Source organism: Heterodontus francisci, chromosome 8 (genome assembly GCF_036365525.1).
Source record: "Heterodontus francisci isolate sHetFra1 chromosome 8, sHetFra1.hap1, whole genome shotgun sequence".
NCBI classification, from domain to species: domain Eukaryota; kingdom Metazoa; phylum Chordata; class Chondrichthyes; order Heterodontiformes; family Heterodontidae; genus Heterodontus; species Heterodontus francisci.
The window spans coordinates 15406143-15423821 of record NC_090378.1 but is presented as its reverse complement, the minus strand read 5'-3'; the positions used below and the strand labels follow the sequence as shown (position 1 = coordinate 15423821).

General features: G+C 44.4%; 1 protein-coding gene across 1 annotated transcript in view; it reads right to left on the bottom strand.

Moving 5' to 3' along the window:
- Window positions 1-17679, bottom strand: part of vtg3 (vitellogenin 3, phosvitinless) — a 106504-nt gene that overhangs the window by 48553 nt on the left and 40272 nt on the right. The window contains exons 10-19 of the mRNA XM_068038035.1: window positions 14007-14132; window positions 11849-12067; window positions 8976-9193; window positions 8791-8888; window positions 8271-8395; window positions 8066-8167; window positions 5050-5169; window positions 3403-3592; window positions 1663-1753; window positions 1392-1577 (exon numbers count right to left, since the gene is read on the bottom strand). Of these exons, the coding sequence (XP_067894136.1) occupies window positions 1392-1577; window positions 1663-1753; window positions 3403-3592; window positions 5050-5169; window positions 8066-8167; window positions 8271-8395; window positions 8791-8888; window positions 8976-9193; window positions 11849-12067; window positions 14007-14132 (1475 nt within the window). The remainder of the gene's footprint in view (window positions 1-1391; window positions 1578-1662; window positions 1754-3402; window positions 3593-5049; window positions 5170-8065; window positions 8168-8270; window positions 8396-8790; window positions 8889-8975; window positions 9194-11848; window positions 12068-14006; window positions 14133-17679) is intronic.

The following is a 17679-nucleotide window of genomic DNA, read 5'->3' as shown; positions in this document are numbered from 1 at the left end:
ACTGCTCACGATGTGGTTTCCCCTGCATTGTGGAACACCTCTGTTTAGTCTGCAAGAGTGACTCCCGAGCTTCCAATGGTCTGTCATTTCAATTCTCCATCCTGCTCCCGCTCAGACTTTCTGTCCTTGGTCTGTTGCAGTGTTCCAATGAAGCTTAATGCAAGCTCGAGGAACAGCACCTCATCTTTTGACTGGGTTCTTTACAGCTTTCTGGAATTTTAGATCATAACCTCTGCTCCCATTTTGTTTTGTGTTTTTTGCTTGTTTGTTTTTTTCTTATTTCTTTCTTAATTTCTTTACTTTGCATTTGGATGGCAGCTATTCAGGATCCTGCCATTCACACCACATTTTCGTTTCTTTACTTGTCCCATTACCACACCTTTTGGCCTTACAATATGAAACCTTTTGTTATTTAATCTTTCCTGCCCTCCACCCTATCACAGATTTTCACTTTTGTTCTTCTTCCCATCCTCCATCCTTTCAAATGCTCAAAACTTATTACATTTCTAACTTTTATCAATTCTGATGAAAGGTCACAGACCTGAAATGTCAGGCTGGATTTTATGGACCCCTGAGATGGGGTCGGAGGTAGGGGAGCTGATAGAATTGCGACAGGATGTGGGTTGCAGAGGGCCCATCGCCACCCCGTCGCCAAGCGATATTGCCGGGGACCGATGGGCTGGCAACAGCCTTCCTGCCCAGAGGCCAACTGAGGCCCTAAGTAACCTATTAATGGCCACTTTAGAGCCTCTTCCCCCCAACACTAGGATTTAACCAGCAGCTCGGGAAGTTCCTTTGACACTTGGGGAGGGTGCTTCGTAAAACGACTCGCCCTCCCTGTGGTCTTGGGTGAGGGTTCCCTCCTCTGTGGGCAATCTGTGGCCCATCTGCTGGAAAAGCCTACACCTCCATGGACCCTGGATGCCCCACCCACTGGACTTCACACCCACCCTCCCAGCCACCCTGCCCTCCCCCATCCCCGGACTGACCCCGGTGACTGCCTCCTTTTCCTGACATCTGGGGATCCAGCGCTGGTCCTGGGAGTCCGAGGCCTCTGCAGTACCGGCACTGGCCACCGCTCCCAGTGTTGCTGCCAATACTGCTGAGCTGCTGGTCCTGTGATTGGGTCGGCAGCTCTTGGAGACGGGATCCCTGTCTTTAAAGTGCCTGAAGGTTGGAGGATTGCTCTGGAGGAGTGGTGGTGGGGGGTGGCGGGTTGCGGGGTGGTGCTCGAAAAGGCCAAGGTGGGAATCCCCCACCTTTTCAGCTCAGCACCGGGTGCCCCCACCACCTCCACGAAATTCTGCCTGTTAACTCTGTTTTTGCTGCCAGAGCTGCTGAGTATTTCCAGCATTTCCTGTTTTTAATACAAATGGGTAGGTTTCTGTTACCTAGCAGAGAACAGCTGATCTTCCTGTTGCAATGGGGGTGTTTCAATTTTAATGTTGCTTTTCTTTAAGTTTACTCTTGCAGTCAAGTTCACAGGAACGACAGTGCTTGTTTTCAACTGCACTTCCACTCCTGTCTGGATCAGAGGCGTGTTTATTCCCATGATGGCTATAACGTCTTTGACTGAACTGGAAAGGAAAACAATGAAAAGGATTATCTACTTCACCCAGGCAGTTTAATTAGATTTCTACGTCTGTTCCATGAAATAAATACCTTGGGTTGAGCTGAACATCAGTCTGAATGCTGGTGTTCAGGAGCTGAACCATTGTAAAATTGGTAGGGACTGGAGTGAACTTCACTTTGGCTGTTGGAAGAATTCAATAAGGAAAGAAAATAGTCATTTAAGTTAACTGGCTTTGTTCCAACAAAGGATAAATCAAGCTTCAAATGCTGGAATTCTGAACTAAACATGAAAAATGCTGGAAATACACAGCAGGTCAGCCAACAGCGGAATTAGGAAAAGACTGGTTAATGTTTTGGGTCAAAGCCCTTTGACAGAATTCACCAAAACAAAGATGGCCGAGAGGGTAAAGGTCAGAAATCAAATTCTCCACAGATGCTTCATTCAGTCCTATAGAGGGTCTCCGATCAAAAAATAGATCTCAACATTATTTGAAAAAGAGAAGAGAACTCTCAATATCATAGCTTAAATTAGCCAAAGGTGGAGTCACTGGTCTTTCAACTGATTGCTATGGGACCTTGTGAAATAGCTGTCCTGTTCACCTGCATAAGAATAGTCATTGCACTCAATGTAGCCTATCAAATAGAGTTGATATAGGGAAATTCTGGGGGTGATTCAAGAATGAGGAGTCATTGTCTTTAAATAAAAGGTAAATTGGTTTAGAGGGAAATCAGGCAGCATCTTATCACACAAAAGGTAGCAGAAATCTGGAATTTTCTCTCCGAAAGGGCTGTAGATGTTGGGTAATAATTGGAGCTTTCAAGACTGAGACCTGTAGCTTTTTGTTAGGTCAGAGTATAAGGGATAGGAAGCAAAGGCAATAAATAGGGTTGAGGTATGAATCAGCAATGATCTAAATGAATGGTGGAATAGTCTTGAAGAGCTGAATTACCTCCTCTTATTCCACTTTTTCTGAAAGGTACAATGAGGTTTGATATAAATGCAAGCCTGCCTCTTGATTTTTCCCTTCCTATGCTGTGTATTTCCACCACCTATTTCAGACCCCTTGGGCTGTACCTTACCGGCTCCCGGGTGGAACGAAGGCGCTGGGAGGGGATGGGTGGGCGGCGGTTAAATTGCGGAGAGTCGTGTGGAGATGTCTCCCCGTTGCTGTCCTGCTGCTGGGGATGTTGCCCAGCGATGGGGTGCCAGGCGGATCGGATAGCCCCAGCTCACAGTGGCAGGCAGCTGATTTGCATAATTAAAGCCCCAATTAAGAGCTATTTTTACAGGGCTGCTGGCATTTTGCCCATGGCGGGGCAGCCCGCCAATGCGTGGTGAGAGCGCCAGCTTCATAGAGACGGTCACCCTGTGGCAGCCTCGGGAGGGGTGGAGGGGGAGGCCATAGCCCAAAGAGGGTGCTGTGGGCGGGAAAGGCAGCCTCTGCATCCCTAACGATCCACCCGGAGGGGTTTCCCCCACAATCCCGCAGTGTCTTTTGCGTTCAGTCTCCTGAATTTTAATTTTTACATAGCTTCCATTTTTAGGCCTCTACCTGCCTCGGTGGTGCTCATCTCTCCTGGTGGGGTTGCTGAGGCTTCAGAGCTGCTGGCCCTCTGATTGGGCCAGCAGCATCAGGGTCCCACCTGCCATCCATAATAGGACAGCGATCCTGCAGGCAGCCAATGAAGAGCTCACCTGTGGCAAAATCACCGAGCTACTACCCTTGCCAGCAAGTGCCGGCTTGGGACCCACTTTTCAGCTGGACCTTGGGGTCCTGAAGCCTACGGTAAAATTCAGACCACTGTTGCAACTGTCTAAGAAATCATTACCCTTTACTGCAACTGCTGAAACAACAGTGTAATAAAATGCCAGCTCCAATGGCAGGCCAAGTGATGTTGGCACAATGTGCCGAATCTCAGTTGCCAGTAAGGGCTTGGTCCATTGCGTTGTGAGTCCACGCTGAAGCTGGTTTATGAATTTCTTTATTAGGCTGTCCCTTCTTGCTTGGTTGCTCATTAGCTATGCAAAAACAAAAATAAACAAGTAAGTTAGTTTTTTTTTTAGTGATACAGCACTGAAACAGGCCCTTCGGCCCACCGAGTCTGTGCCGACCATCAACCACCCATTTATACTAATCCTACACTAATCCCATATTCCTCCCACATCCCCACCTGTCCCTATATTTCCTTACCACCTACCTATACTAGTGGCAATTTATAATGGTCAATTTACCTATCGAACCTGCAAGTCTTTGGCATGTGGGAGGAAACCGGAGCACCCGGAGAAAACCCACACAGACACAGGGAGAACTTGCAAACTCCACACAGGCAGTACCCAGAATTGAACCCGGGTCGCTGGAGCTGTGAGGCTGCGGTGCTAACCACTGCGTCACTGTGCCGCAAGTTAGAGTACAAGTCCCTGACATTGCTCCGCAATTCCACCGATCTGCCTTATTAACTGACGGCAGTCTGGCAAAACCCACTGGATAATAAGAACTTTGGAGTAGGAGTAGGCCATTTTGGCCTTTGAGCCTCCTCCTCCATTCAATATTATCATGGCTGATGTTCTACATCAACCCAACCCTAGAGACGCAGTAGCACTGGCTCCCTCCCAACTCTGGGCAATCCCGCGTGGCCTTGTGAGGAGTTGAACCCCCCCATCTACTCCTTATATGGTCAATGTTGTCAGCTGGTGGGGTCTTCCTACCCTGGGAATTTCTACTTCCTGGAAACCAATAGACTGAGTGAGATAAAGTCTTTTTACCTCCAGATGGATGAAGTTGGTTCTTGGGTGGGGGGGGGAGCATGGGCAGGAGAGGGCTCAAGTGTGGGGAAGCAGTGTGAAGAACAAATAAAAAATTTTGCGATCAGGCCCCTCACACAGGGACTGCGTGAATCATCATGTAGCTTTGGGGTGGGTTAGGCCCTGGGCAACTCTCATGATGGGAAGTTGGCAGATTTTGCAGAAAATTGGCTAGGGTTGGCACTGGAGATGAGCCCATAGTGACATAGGTGTCCAATGGCCCTTGGTAAATGAGGTGCTCTCCATGACCTCTGCCAAGTCCATTCTTGGGCTTATAGCCATTTGAAAACAACTAAGAGGTTTACAGCACTCCATCTACTAATGGTGCACAGTGGCAGCAGTGTGTACCATCCACAAGATGCACTGCAGCAACTCACCAAGGCTTCTTCAACCTTCCAAACCCACGACCTCTACCACCTAGAAAGACAATTCAATCCCATGCTCCAACTGCACTCTAAATAAATTTCTTATAACTTCTCTCCTCACTCAGTGATAATTTTAATTTGATGATCCCTTGTCACTCTCCAACCAAAGGAAATAGCCTTTCTCTAAAAATTCTGTTTTAAAAACCTCTAATGAGTCTTCTCTTAATGTTCTCTGCACCAATGAAAATAATCCCAGTATCTGAATTCTCTCATCGGTGGCCCCATCCATTTAAATGGCATAGTCCATACCTTCACAGCCTCTTGTATATCATTCTGGTTAAGTTCGACATAAGCAAGCTCTTGACCAAAAAGCTTGATGTAGGCGACTGCCAATGGCTTAACTGTGGGTATCGGTTTCCATCCAGGCACCTGGAGGGTGACAAATCAGAAGAAAAAACTATCAGTAAATGCTATAAATCTGAAACAAAATCAGAAAATGGCAGAGATTCTCAGCTTCCGATGAGAAATGAAAAGCTAATAATTCAGGTGGAGCTTTGTGGAAGGGTTTACCCCTGAGACATTGACTGGTCTTTTCCCTGCAGTGTGTACTATCCACAGCATGCACTACAGCAACTCGCCAAGGCTTCTTGGACAACACCTCCTAACCTGCATCCTCCAGCACCTAGTAGGACAAAGGCAGCAGGTATACCATCCCCTTCAAGATTCCCTCAGAGTCACACACCATCCTCACCTGGACATACATCAGCCATTCCTTCATTGTCATTGGGTCAAGCTCCTGGAACTCCCTACGTAATAGCACTGTGGGAATATCTTCACCCCATGGACTGCAGTGGTTCAAGAAGAAGGATCACCACCACCTTCTCAAGGAAACTAGGGATGGGTGTTGCTAGGGACGCCCATATCCCAAGAATTAATTAAAATAGGGTACAGATAGAAAAGCCATGTATTTCCACTAATTTATGTTATAATTTCAAACAAAGCATGGGCCGGAGAATCACAGCACCGTAAACCTGACAGCTGCTCGATTTGAATGGCAGCTGGCAGCTTGGGTTTGGTGAATTTACTGTCCAACATAGATTGAAATCCACAGCTGTTAGGGGACAACCAGCTGCTCTTTATTTTGATCTGATGTGTGACTCTGACTTTCCCTTTACCGTCTGCTTTAGACTGAGGATGTGATGAAATATAGGTATAATAGGGATAATTAGGAAAGAATATCGATAATTAATACATACACCTAATTAGGTAGAATTTAGATATCATTAATACATTACACCTTAGTAATAAAGATTCATTTAATAGAATTAGAGATTGAGTAAACTGAAGAAATAAAGATTCATTTAATACAATTAAAGATTGAATAAATGGTCAGTTTTCAAAATTCACTGGAATTCCCCTTTCAGAACAGAGTTAAAAATTGCTGATTCACTTGTAATTAAAAAAGCCCATCTCAATGTCTACACTACATTGGAATCTAAAAACTAATTAAAAATAAGGCATACTGAGATATACTGCACCTGGTACATACTGATAGCTATAGTCAAGCTATGGTCCTAATTAATTGAGAATAATAATATAGACAGACTATCTTAAGGTGATAGTACAAAATAATACCAAGGAATCATTACGAATGACCAATCACAAAAATAGCACACTACATAAGAAAAACAGATGCCATGCAACCCCAATTTAATTTAAAAAGAAAAAAATTTACTGCACAAAGTTCGCTTAAAAAAGGCTTTTTAGAAAAGAACACATTTATAAAACAAAGTAATAGCGTTAGCATAAAACACTACAGACATTTTGACCAGATAAAAGCTCACAATTGAATGATAAGGGAATTCTCAACAATTAAATTAATTGAGAATGATACAACCATATATGTATCACGAAAGAGGGAGGAACATTTACAGAAACGTAAACTCACATTTGCAAAGGATGAGTTAATCGATTAGAAGCAGTACAAACATAAGAGTTTTGAATTGAAAAATCAGTAGTATTGAATTCTTCAACAATGCTTCTCAACAAATGGTAAAGGTGGCTGACTGTGTGACAAGTGAATTCTACTCGTAACCTAGAGTGCTTTATCTTGTTAAGCAGGAGGCCTACTCGGGGAATTTAAGGTAACAATTTACTTTGGATTTTGATGGATATTTTAAGACATTTTTCTGTAACATTGTCAAGGTGAAACGTTTGGATTCTATTTTAGAAATAAGATTTTTTGTTTACAAATTTTAGTAATCTTTTATGTTGCAGTATATTTAGCCACTTAAAGTGTACTGCATGTTCAATTCTTGAATACATTTATAAAAGTTAATAAATTATCTCCTGTAACATTCTGTATACAACTGCACAAACCCCCTCACTGTGTCTCCTTAAGTCGGGCGATATGTATTGAAGAGAGTTTCCCAGATCCTTATAATATCTGGGATATTTATGACCTAGCTATAAGTTATTAAAAATAGGCTATCTGAAGGTTGGTAATATTCTCTGTGGATTTCTTTCTTTGAGGGAGAGCTAGTTCAATTCTTCGGATCCAAGCAAGTGTCTGTGAGAATCTGTCTGGTTTGAACTTAATTGAAAGAGATTTACAGGGATGTACTCCTGATTTGGTTTAGTCCCTATAAGGGATTAAAGTCATAAATCACTTCAAGGATAGGCCAGTCATTATGAAAAATAGAAAGACTTGATTTTATACATCACCTTTCGTAATCTCAAGACATCGCAAAGAGATTTACAGCCAATGAAGTACTTTTTTGAAGTGTCGTCACTGTAATGTAATGTCATGTAGGAAACACAGCAGCCAATTTGCGCACAGCAAGCTCCCTCAAACAAAAATGTGATAATGGCCAAATCATCTGTTTTTGTGATGTTGATTGAGACCAGGGAGATAGTGCCATGGGATCTTTTACACACACCTGAGAGGGCAGGCAGGGCCTTGGTTTAACTTCTCATCCGAAAGACAAAGTGAAGTATATTAAATTATTGTTATGTAATCTCTCCATCCCTTGGTGTGTGAGTGTAGCATGAGCAACACAAATGAGGGTCCCTGTTGTTTATCATCAACTAGTGTCCCTTTCTAGAATGTTTACGTGTGTGGACATTGTATTGTGATCGGATTGTGCTTGATTGCAATGGTCATTTTAGTTGAAAAACCTATCAAAACTCACTGTCATACATCACACCTGAACAATGGACACTTGAGTGAGATACTGCATGGTGACCAACACCTGAGGAAGATACGCTAGCAACAGTCTTCAGGATAAGAGGGAAAGAAAATGGAGGGGAAAGGAATTGTCCCTACCTTCCCCATAATGCGCTCGTTTCTGATGTTCCTCGATCCTCTCCTGTTGGGTTGACTGTTTTTCCACAAGGCCAGTTGCAGTCCTTCTGCTTGGATACCGATCTTTACAAATACAAGCACAGAGTCACTACGTTTCGAAACTGGGACATCAGTGAGATAGAAGCAGATGGCACTCTTGTTTATTGTTATTTCATGGTTGAGTTACCTCTAGAAAATCTGTGGAGACTCCAAGACCATAAACTTTAAAGTTGGCCACAGCTGAAGTTGGCAGAATACCCTCAGACCTCTTTATTAAGTAAAAATTGGCAGCGATCCCAGCCAAAAACTTATCTGCAGGAACAGTTCTCAAGACTCATTACTCTGTAATCAGTATCTCAAAAGGCAAGTATAAAAATGTTATCAAAATGTAGTCCAGTATATCATAACACCTTTTATAGTGCACAGAGAGAACTCTCAAAGTATCTTAAAGGGAACTAGATAATGAATAGACTTTTTATATTTGTGGTTGGGGTTTGGGCAGTATTTATTTCTCATCCCTAGACACCCCATGGCCAACCATGGAGAGTTGGACTGGGTCATGTATAGACAGCACATCAGACAGTGCAGCACTCCCTCAGTAGTGTCACCAGAAGTGCTGGCCTGTATTATAATTTGTTTTCCCTTTCTTTTGCTCTTAAGTCATTCGAGAAAAAGATTTGAAACAATAGATTTTAGCTTCCGCTTACCTTTAAATGCGCCAAGATGCAAGCCTTTGCTGTATCGATAACTGAGTGTGTCGCACTTTTGGTTCAAACGTTTGACAGCGATGTTGCAACTAGCGGCCCTGTAAAAATCAGTAGTGTTAACACTGACATTCTCACTCTAGTGGGCCAAGATCTTGCTCAATGGTTCATGCTTTCTTTATACTCACAGTGACTGGAGATCTGGCAGCGAGGATCCTGCTAGAGATTTCATGTAGGAATAAGCAAAGCTGGTCAAGTGTAAGTTGGTCTCCCTGGTCAGTGAGTCAGTCACTGTCGCAATTAAAGCCATGGATGGTTTGGTTTCCAGCAAAACAATGAAAGCTCTCATTCGTACTTCAACGTGGTTCCTTTTGTTCATAAATAACTGAACAGTGAGGGCTTGCACCTGTACAAGAGATTGCAGCTAAGTTAGGTATGATGTGCAGATTTGTAACCTTCATCTTATGGATGGAAAGAAATGGAAGGATTTGCATTTACATAGCACCTTTCATGTCAGCAGATGTCGCAAAGTGTTTCACAGCCAACACATCAACCCACCCACCCACACGTGCTTACACTCACACCGACATATACAAATTGACACATACACGCCGATACACATACACATGGCAACACACAACACATACAAACATGCCAACACACACACACTGACACACATATACATGGTGGCACACACACATGCCGACACACATACACATGGCGGCACACACACACACCACGGCGGCACATACACACACGGCGGCACATACACACACAGCACCACACAACACATACATGCCGACGCTGACACACACGCACGTGACGAGACACACGCATGCCAACACACATGCCGACACACACACACCGACAAACACACGGTGACACACACGCTGACACACACACACACACTGACAAACACACGGTGACACACATGCTGACACACACGCTAAAACATTCACACAAGTCGACATGCACACACATAGGCCGACACACACACACCGACACTGACATACATGCATGTGCCGACACACACACACCAACACATGCACACACAATGACACACAAACATGCCAACACGTGTTAACATACACATACAGACACATGCTAACTCATCACATGTGCCAACATATAACAAAAGTGGCAGCCATTACGCACACAGCAAGCCACAAACAGCAAGAATTGACCAGATTTTTTTTAGTGATAGTAGTTGAGGGAAAAATATTGGCCAGGACACCAGGGGAAAACTACCCTGTTCTTCTTTAAAGTAGTGCCACGGGAGCTTTTACATCCACCTGAGGGTGCACTGGGACCTCTTTTTAATGTCTCATCTGAAACTCCAACAGTGCAGCACTCCCTTAGTACAGAGAAAGGCCACAAGCTCTGGCGACAGAGGACTTAATTAACTGTAGAAAGGTTAGGAAAACATGGGCCTAGCACTCTTTAGAACAGAGGTTAGTCCAAACCTGTTTCCAGGCCCAGGCTTGGTGCTGTAGAAACGGCATACTCCCAAAGCAGGAGGCCCAAGGATTGATAGAAATTGGAACTGGGGCCTAATCTGCATACGCGGGACTAACTGCTAAGACTGGTAGCTTGACTGATGAGGAACTGATTTTGGGCAGCCTGCCTGACCAGTGGAGGCCCTCAGTTGAGTCATGGGGCGGGGTGGGGTGGGACAGGGGATATTGATGCTCTGGCTGCACCTGGCTCCACAGGAAGGTGCTTTTTGAAAAAAAATCAACGGCTTACATTTTGTGGATGGCTGCTGAAGAATCCTAGGAGGGGTAGGCCCAACGCCAGCCCAGTGCACTTGTCCAGTTGGTCAGGAGGGTCCTTTAAGCTCCTAATTTACATAATCAAAGGTCCAAACACCTGTTTTATGCGTTACATGCAGTTACATAGTATCCACAGCACAGAAACAGGCCATTTGATCCAACATTTGTGCTGCATGTGAACCTCCTCCCACCCTCTTCTGCTAACCCTTTCGACATAACCTTCTATTCCTTTCTCTCTCATGCCTTCTTGCATTCTCATTGTGCTCAAACTAAGACTGAATGTAATGACTCTTGAGGGGGAGCAGTTCCTTCAGTAGGTGCTGGCAATGGGGGTACCACGACTGCGGCCCACAGTCTTTCCTTGGCACTGCAGCCCACAGGTCTCGCTAACCCCAGCTTGGCATCACCTGATCATTATTACAAAAGGCAAAATACTGCAGATGCTGGAAGTCTGAAATACAAGGAGGAAATGCTGGAAATGCTCAGCAGGTCAGGTACTGTCTGTGGAAAGAGAAACAGAGTTAATATTTCAGGTTGGTGACCTTGCATCGGAAGCGGAAAATATTACAGATGTCACAGCCCTTAAAGCAAGTACAAAGGCAGTGAAAGTAGGGATGTTTCTTCTGTCAGTACAGAAAAGGGCCACATGCATGCATCCTACTCACAGAGGACTTGATTCATTGCAGAAAGGTTTGCAAAACATGATGGAATATTCCATGTCTCTGTGGTTGCTTTAAACAACAACAGCAACAAAAACTTGTATTTATATAGCACCTTTAATTTGGTAAAACATCCCAAGATGCCCCACAGGCGTGTAACCAAACAAAATTTAACACCAAACCACAAAATGGAGATCTTAGAGCTGATGACCAAAAGGTTGGTGAAAGAGTTAGGTTTTGAGCCACCTCTTAAAGGAGGGATAGCAGAGAGGTTTAGGGAAGGAATTCGAGAACCTAGGGCCTTGGCAGCTGAAGGCACGGCCACCAATGATGGAGTCATTAAAATCAGGGATGCTGAATAGGCCAGAATTAGATGAATGCAGGTATATTGGAGGTTTGTATCTATAACGTTTCCCAGTTCTGACTAAAGGTCACAAACCTGAAACATTAGCTCTGTTTCTTTCTCCGCAGATGCTGCCTGACCTGCCGAGTTTTTCCAGCATTTTCCACTTTATATATCTAGTCATTACTTCCTGACTTGCCTTGTGCTACCTTTTATCTTTTACTGTATTCAACTTTTATGATCCTGTTCAAAACACCACAGGGAGTGAATTCGCCATCTCATCTCACCTTGCGTGGCTCCTTCTTCGCGATGTTGCGTAACGCCATCACGGCCTCCCCTTGGATTCTGCTTGAGACACTGCTGGCGATGTTCCCAAATCCCGGCAGGAGTTTCTGGATGCGCTTCAGACTCGCTGGCTGCCCTGCGTTGCCGATTGCTTTGAGGCCGAGGATCGTTTCTTCTTCATGGCCTCTGCTGCCGGCCTCAATGACGAGCTCGTGGAGTGGCTGCAGAGGACAGAATGTAAGTATACAGCCTTTACACCTTCGCCAACACAACCTGGAGTTCAACAATTTCAGAGCATGACTGGCCTTTTTATATTTTTTTTAGTATTTTATTTTTTAACCATGTGCCTGTTTTTTCATGTGGATAGAGCTGCTCATTTCTCTGCCATTAACACTCTCTCTGGATTAACGCTTTGTCTTTCACCACAAGCATTAACACACTCTTTACCTTTGTCCCATGACAGTTTTGTTATTTAATCTCTCCTGCCCTCTGCCCTATCAAACACCTTCCCCTTTGTTCTCTTCCCCACCAACTGCACCCCCCCACCATTTCACTTGCCTAAAACCTAATTCTTTTCTAATCTTTGTCACAGACCTGAAATGTTAGCTCTGCTTCTCTCTCCACAGATGCTGCCTGACCTGCTGAGTGTATTTCAGATTTCCAGCATCTGCAGTATTGTGCTTTTATTATTACTTATATATCTAGACCCTGGAGAACGGTGCTTATAATACTTAGGACTAATTGCAAAGACTAAACTTGTATTCTCTTGAATATAGAAGATTAAGGAGTGATATAATTGAGTTTAAGATGATTAAAGAAGTTGATAGGGTAGATAGACAGAAACTATTTCCTTTGGTGGGGAAGAGTCCAGAACAAGGGATGGGAAGGGGGTGGTGCTGGTGGGGAGCTCAGCATAACGTATAAATTAGGGCAAGGCCATGATGTCAATAAGCACTTCTTCAAACAAAGAGTAGCAGGAATCTAGAACGCTCTCCTCAAAAAAGCTGTTGAGGCTGGAAAGTTGAAAAACAGATTTTTTTTTTTGCTCAGTTTAAGAACCAAGGCGGGAGTTAATATACAGATCAGCCATGGTCTCATTGAATGACAGAACAGACACAAGGGACTGAATGGCCTCCTTCTGTTCCTACGTTCTTAGGTTCTAATTTTACGGTCTCCACCACTTAATACGTGCATGCTTGTGTGAATGTTATTTGGCTGTTTTATATGCCGGCCGGTATGATGGAGTAGCACTGTTACAGAACTCTACTATTTAACAAGAAGGTTGCTGAACACAATTTAAGCAACTAAACAAGGCTGCATGCAATGCAACCAGCTTCATTTAACCTGCAGACAGTATTCAGTAGACATCATAAACCCACACAATTTAGAGAGGGTTAGAAAGATTTAAGTTAGCTAAACAATAACGAGGTGAATTTACTTACGATTATTCTTGCATTCAGCGCACATTACTAAGGTGCGAATGAGTGCATAGGTGCAGCACTTTCTGCCTGAAATAAACAAGCTGTTTATGGCACTATAACTGGCAAGTGTCTTTTTTATCCTTTCATCAGATATGGGCATCACTGCCAAGGCCAGCATTTGTTGTCTGTCCTTAATTGCCCTTGAACGGAGTGGCTCGCTATGCCATTTCGGAGGGCAGTTAAGAGTCAACCACATTGGGTCTGGAATCACATATAGGCCAGACCAGGTAAGGACAGCAGATTTCCTTTCCTAATGAACCCATGCAGGTGGGTTTTTATGACAATCAATGATAGTTTCATGACTCTATTACTGAGATTAGCTTTCAATTATAGATTTTTTTGATTAAATTTAAATTTCACCAGCAGCCACGATGGGATTTGAACCCATGTCCCCAGGAAATTAGCCTGGGTCATTGAATTACTAGTTCAGTGACATTACCTCTACACCAACATCTCCTCTTCTGTAAGTCTGCCACGAGTGCAAATGGTTAATGGTTGCCACTTGCTTGTCGATCTAAGCAACTGCATATTTTAAACGTGGTGGAGACATTTATATCTGAAAAGAGGAGGATCTTGCCCGCCTGTTATCGAACCCTCCTGATTTCTCTTCTATTGATCTGCTCCCTCGAGTCACCGCCCAGGGTTAAAATCTACCGCCATGTTTCTGATACTCACGCACCTGGAGAGCTTCATCAGGGCAAACCCGGACAGTTGTGCAATATTTTTGGACTAATGATCCGTAAGCAAGCAATGTGACTCTGCGAAGGAAGGGGTTACTCTGCATGTAAGAGCTCGACAAAAGTACCTTGAGGAAAGCAGAAATATTTTGCTGTCAGTTTATGATAAGCCAAAATCAAAATGATTACTGATATCAACTCAGACCTGGGATGGGGAATGGTTTACACAGGCAGATTGTGAGTGGGGCATGTGCGGAAGAGTCAGTGGGGTCAATAAACCATTGGGTTCATAATCCTCATTCATAACATGGCCAGTGAGCTGCCTATTGGAATGTATATTTTGTAGTTCTTACAAGAGCACCACAAGAGGGGGTGGGACTGCATACCTTGCAAACTCCTGTCTCCTCAACTTCATAGGGGACTTGGTGTAATTTTGGAGGCTAGCTGGCATTCTGAAGAGCAGAATTGAACCCCATCTGAAGGGGGGGGGGGTGGTGGAGGTGTTGGGGGGGGTGGCGGTGGGTGGAGGTATTCGGGGTGGGGGGCAAGGTGTGGGAGGGAAGCTCGAAGGTGATTTTTTTCTATTGTTTATTTTAACTGTGGCCGGATTACAGAAGGGGATGCCACAGCCCTGAAGCCAGCCTCATATAAATTAAGTAATTAAGTGCTGTTGTCTTGTTCCCCTATATTCTGCCTGGAAGGCGTTGCTAGGTACAACTCCATCTGACCCAGAGCATCTTAATTCAAAATCGTTTTGTTAAAAGACTCAATGATCTTCAAAGTTTAAAAAAAATCGCTATAAAGATTGATTTTGTCTTCCTTCCTCATTGCGGTGTTTCAGAAAAGCCAAGAGTAATATTGAAATGAGAGATTCTTGAAAAAGAAAAAAAGAAAGACTTGCATTCGTATAGCATCTTTCACAACCACATGAGACCTCAAAGCACTTTAAAGCCAATGGAGTACTTTTGAAGTGTAGTCACTGTTGTAAATGTAGGAAACACAGCGGCCAATTTGTGCACGGCAAATTCCTATAACCAGCAATCTGACAATGATCAGACAACTGCTGTTAGTGATGTTGCTCAAGGGATAAATATTGGCCAGGTATAACTCCCCTTTTCTTATTTGAATAGTGGCACAGGGTATTTTGCATTCACCTGAGAGGGCAGATGGGGACATTAATTTAATGTCACATCTGAAAGATGGCATCTCTGACAGTGTAGCACTTCCTAGCACCACACTGGAGAGTCAGCCTAGATTTTGTATTCACGTATCTAGAGAAGGACTTGAAGCTATGACCTCTGGCTTAGCAGTGAGAGTGCTACCCACTGATCCACAGGAGACACCATGAGAATTATGTCCTTCTTAGGTAGTCCATCAGGATTGAGAAGTTTTGCTTCCACTCCGGTCTGATGGGTTCTGAGATGGCTGGTAAGTCCAATGTGTGATCTACAGACTCTGCCCCATGAGGGGCAGGTGGTGCTTGAAGGGCCAAGTAGATGAGTAGTTTGGATGTTTGTGCGCTCCCTCTGATGCCTCAACTTCTCCTCCACATGTTTCCAACAAAGTCTCTCGAGGTGTAGGATGCCTTCCCAAATGAGTTTTCTCCATCTAGGATGGTCACAAGCCAGGGACTCTCACGAGTCGATGGGAAAGTTTGATTTTTTCAGGGATGCTTTGAGGACGTCTCCTGCCACGACCAGGTTCTGAGTAGAACAGCTGCTTTGGGAGTCTAGTATCAGGTTTGGGAAAGACATGTCCCACCCACTAGAGCTGGTTTTGGGTGATTAGTTCCCCGACGCTGGGCAGGTTGGCTTGGGAGAGATGTTGCAGTTGGACTGCCTTTCTTGCCACTGGATTTGGAGGATCTTTCAGAGGCACCTCTAGTTGCACTTCTCCAGTGCTTTGAGATGCCTGCTGTAGGTTGTCCAAGTCTCCGAAGCATATAGAAGCGCAGGGATCACTGCTGCCCGGTAAACCATGAACTTTGTCTTGGGTTTGAGATCCTGATCCTCAAATACTCTCTTCCTCAGTCGGCTAAGCTAACACATTGGAAGCAATGATGACCTTCATCATCTATGTCTGCCTTCGTCGAGAGGAGCCTCCCAAGATATGGAAAATGGTTTACATTTTCAGGATCTCGCAATTGATCTTGATTGACGGGGGTGCGGGGAGGTGTTGTCTGTGAGAGCTGGTTGGAAGAGTGTTTAACAAAAGACCCATTTTCTCATGTGCTTCAGAAAAGGTGTTGACAATGATCTGGAGCCTCAGTTTCAGAGTGAGCGCAAACGCAAGCATCATCTGCATACTGAAGCTTTAACACTGAGGTTGGAGTGATTTTGGTTTGGGATTGAAGGCAGTGTCAGTTGAACAGTTTCCTATCTGTTGTGTAGATTATCTCCATCCTGCGAGTATCTGCTGGAGGTGAGGTGTCATATTGTAGTGAGGAAAATGGAGAAGAGGGTTGGCGCGTTGACACAGTTTTTCTTGACGCCAGTCTTGACTGAGATAGGGTCTATGGTGGTTCCCTTGGTGAGGATCATGACTTGTATGTCATCGTGTAGTAGATGGAGGATGGTGACAAACTTCTGAGGATAGCCAAATTTGAGCAGGATGCTCCCTAAACCTTCACAGTAGACAGAATCAAAGGCTTTTGTGAGGTCAAGAAAGGCCATGTACAGCGGTTGGCGTTGTTTCCTGCATTTTTCTTGGATTTGCCGTGCAGTGAAGATCATGTCTGTGGTGCCTCTTGGTGGGTGAAAACCACACTGAGACTCCGGAAGGAGCTCTTCAGCCACTGGGAGGAGGCGATTGAGGACAATCTTTGCAATGTTCTTCCCTGTGGCAGACAGCAGGGAGACTCTGCTGCAGTTGCCACAATTGGGAGACAACTCCCTTCTTGAATACAGTCACGATCACAGCACAAACGACTGGGGATGGGGAAAACTCAGGAGAGGGCTGGGGAGAAGGACTAGGGTCCTGTTGGAGGGTGAGGAAGTCTAGAGGAAGGGTAGAGGCTGTGGGGCGGTGGGGGAAGGGTCCGATTGCGTACGTGTAGAATGGAGGGAATTGCAGGGGAGGGAAACACATGAGAAATATACATATTTTGTCAATGTAATTTAGATCACAACTACCAAAAAAGAAACTTCAGCAAACAATTTATAACCTTGTTAGACTCTTGAATCTCCACCATATTGGATGGGATCCCAACTTGTGATTTACCAAAATTGATGAATGATGTGATAGCCCCTAGATTACTGTAGCCGGCTGATTACTCTACACCTTCCTACCCTCCTCTCTAGGAGCAAGGAATTGCATTACTCCTTTCATCAGTATGTGCCAGCTAACAGCCGCCCTCATGCCCCCTAACAATAATAGTAACAGGGTATACAGGAAGAAATAACAGGGGCTCGTGAGAAAGGTACGGTGATAATCATGGGTGATTTTAATCTACAGATTGATTGGATAAATCAGATTGGCAAAGGTTGCCTGGAAGATGAGTTCATGGAGTGTTTGCAGGACTGTTTCATAGAGCAGTACATTCTAGGTCTGGTAGTGTGTAACGAGACAGGATTAATTAATGACCCCATAGTAAAGATGCCCCTAGGGAGCAGTGATGACAACATGATTAAATTTCGCATTTAGTTTGAGGGTGAGAAGATTGGATCTAAGACTAGT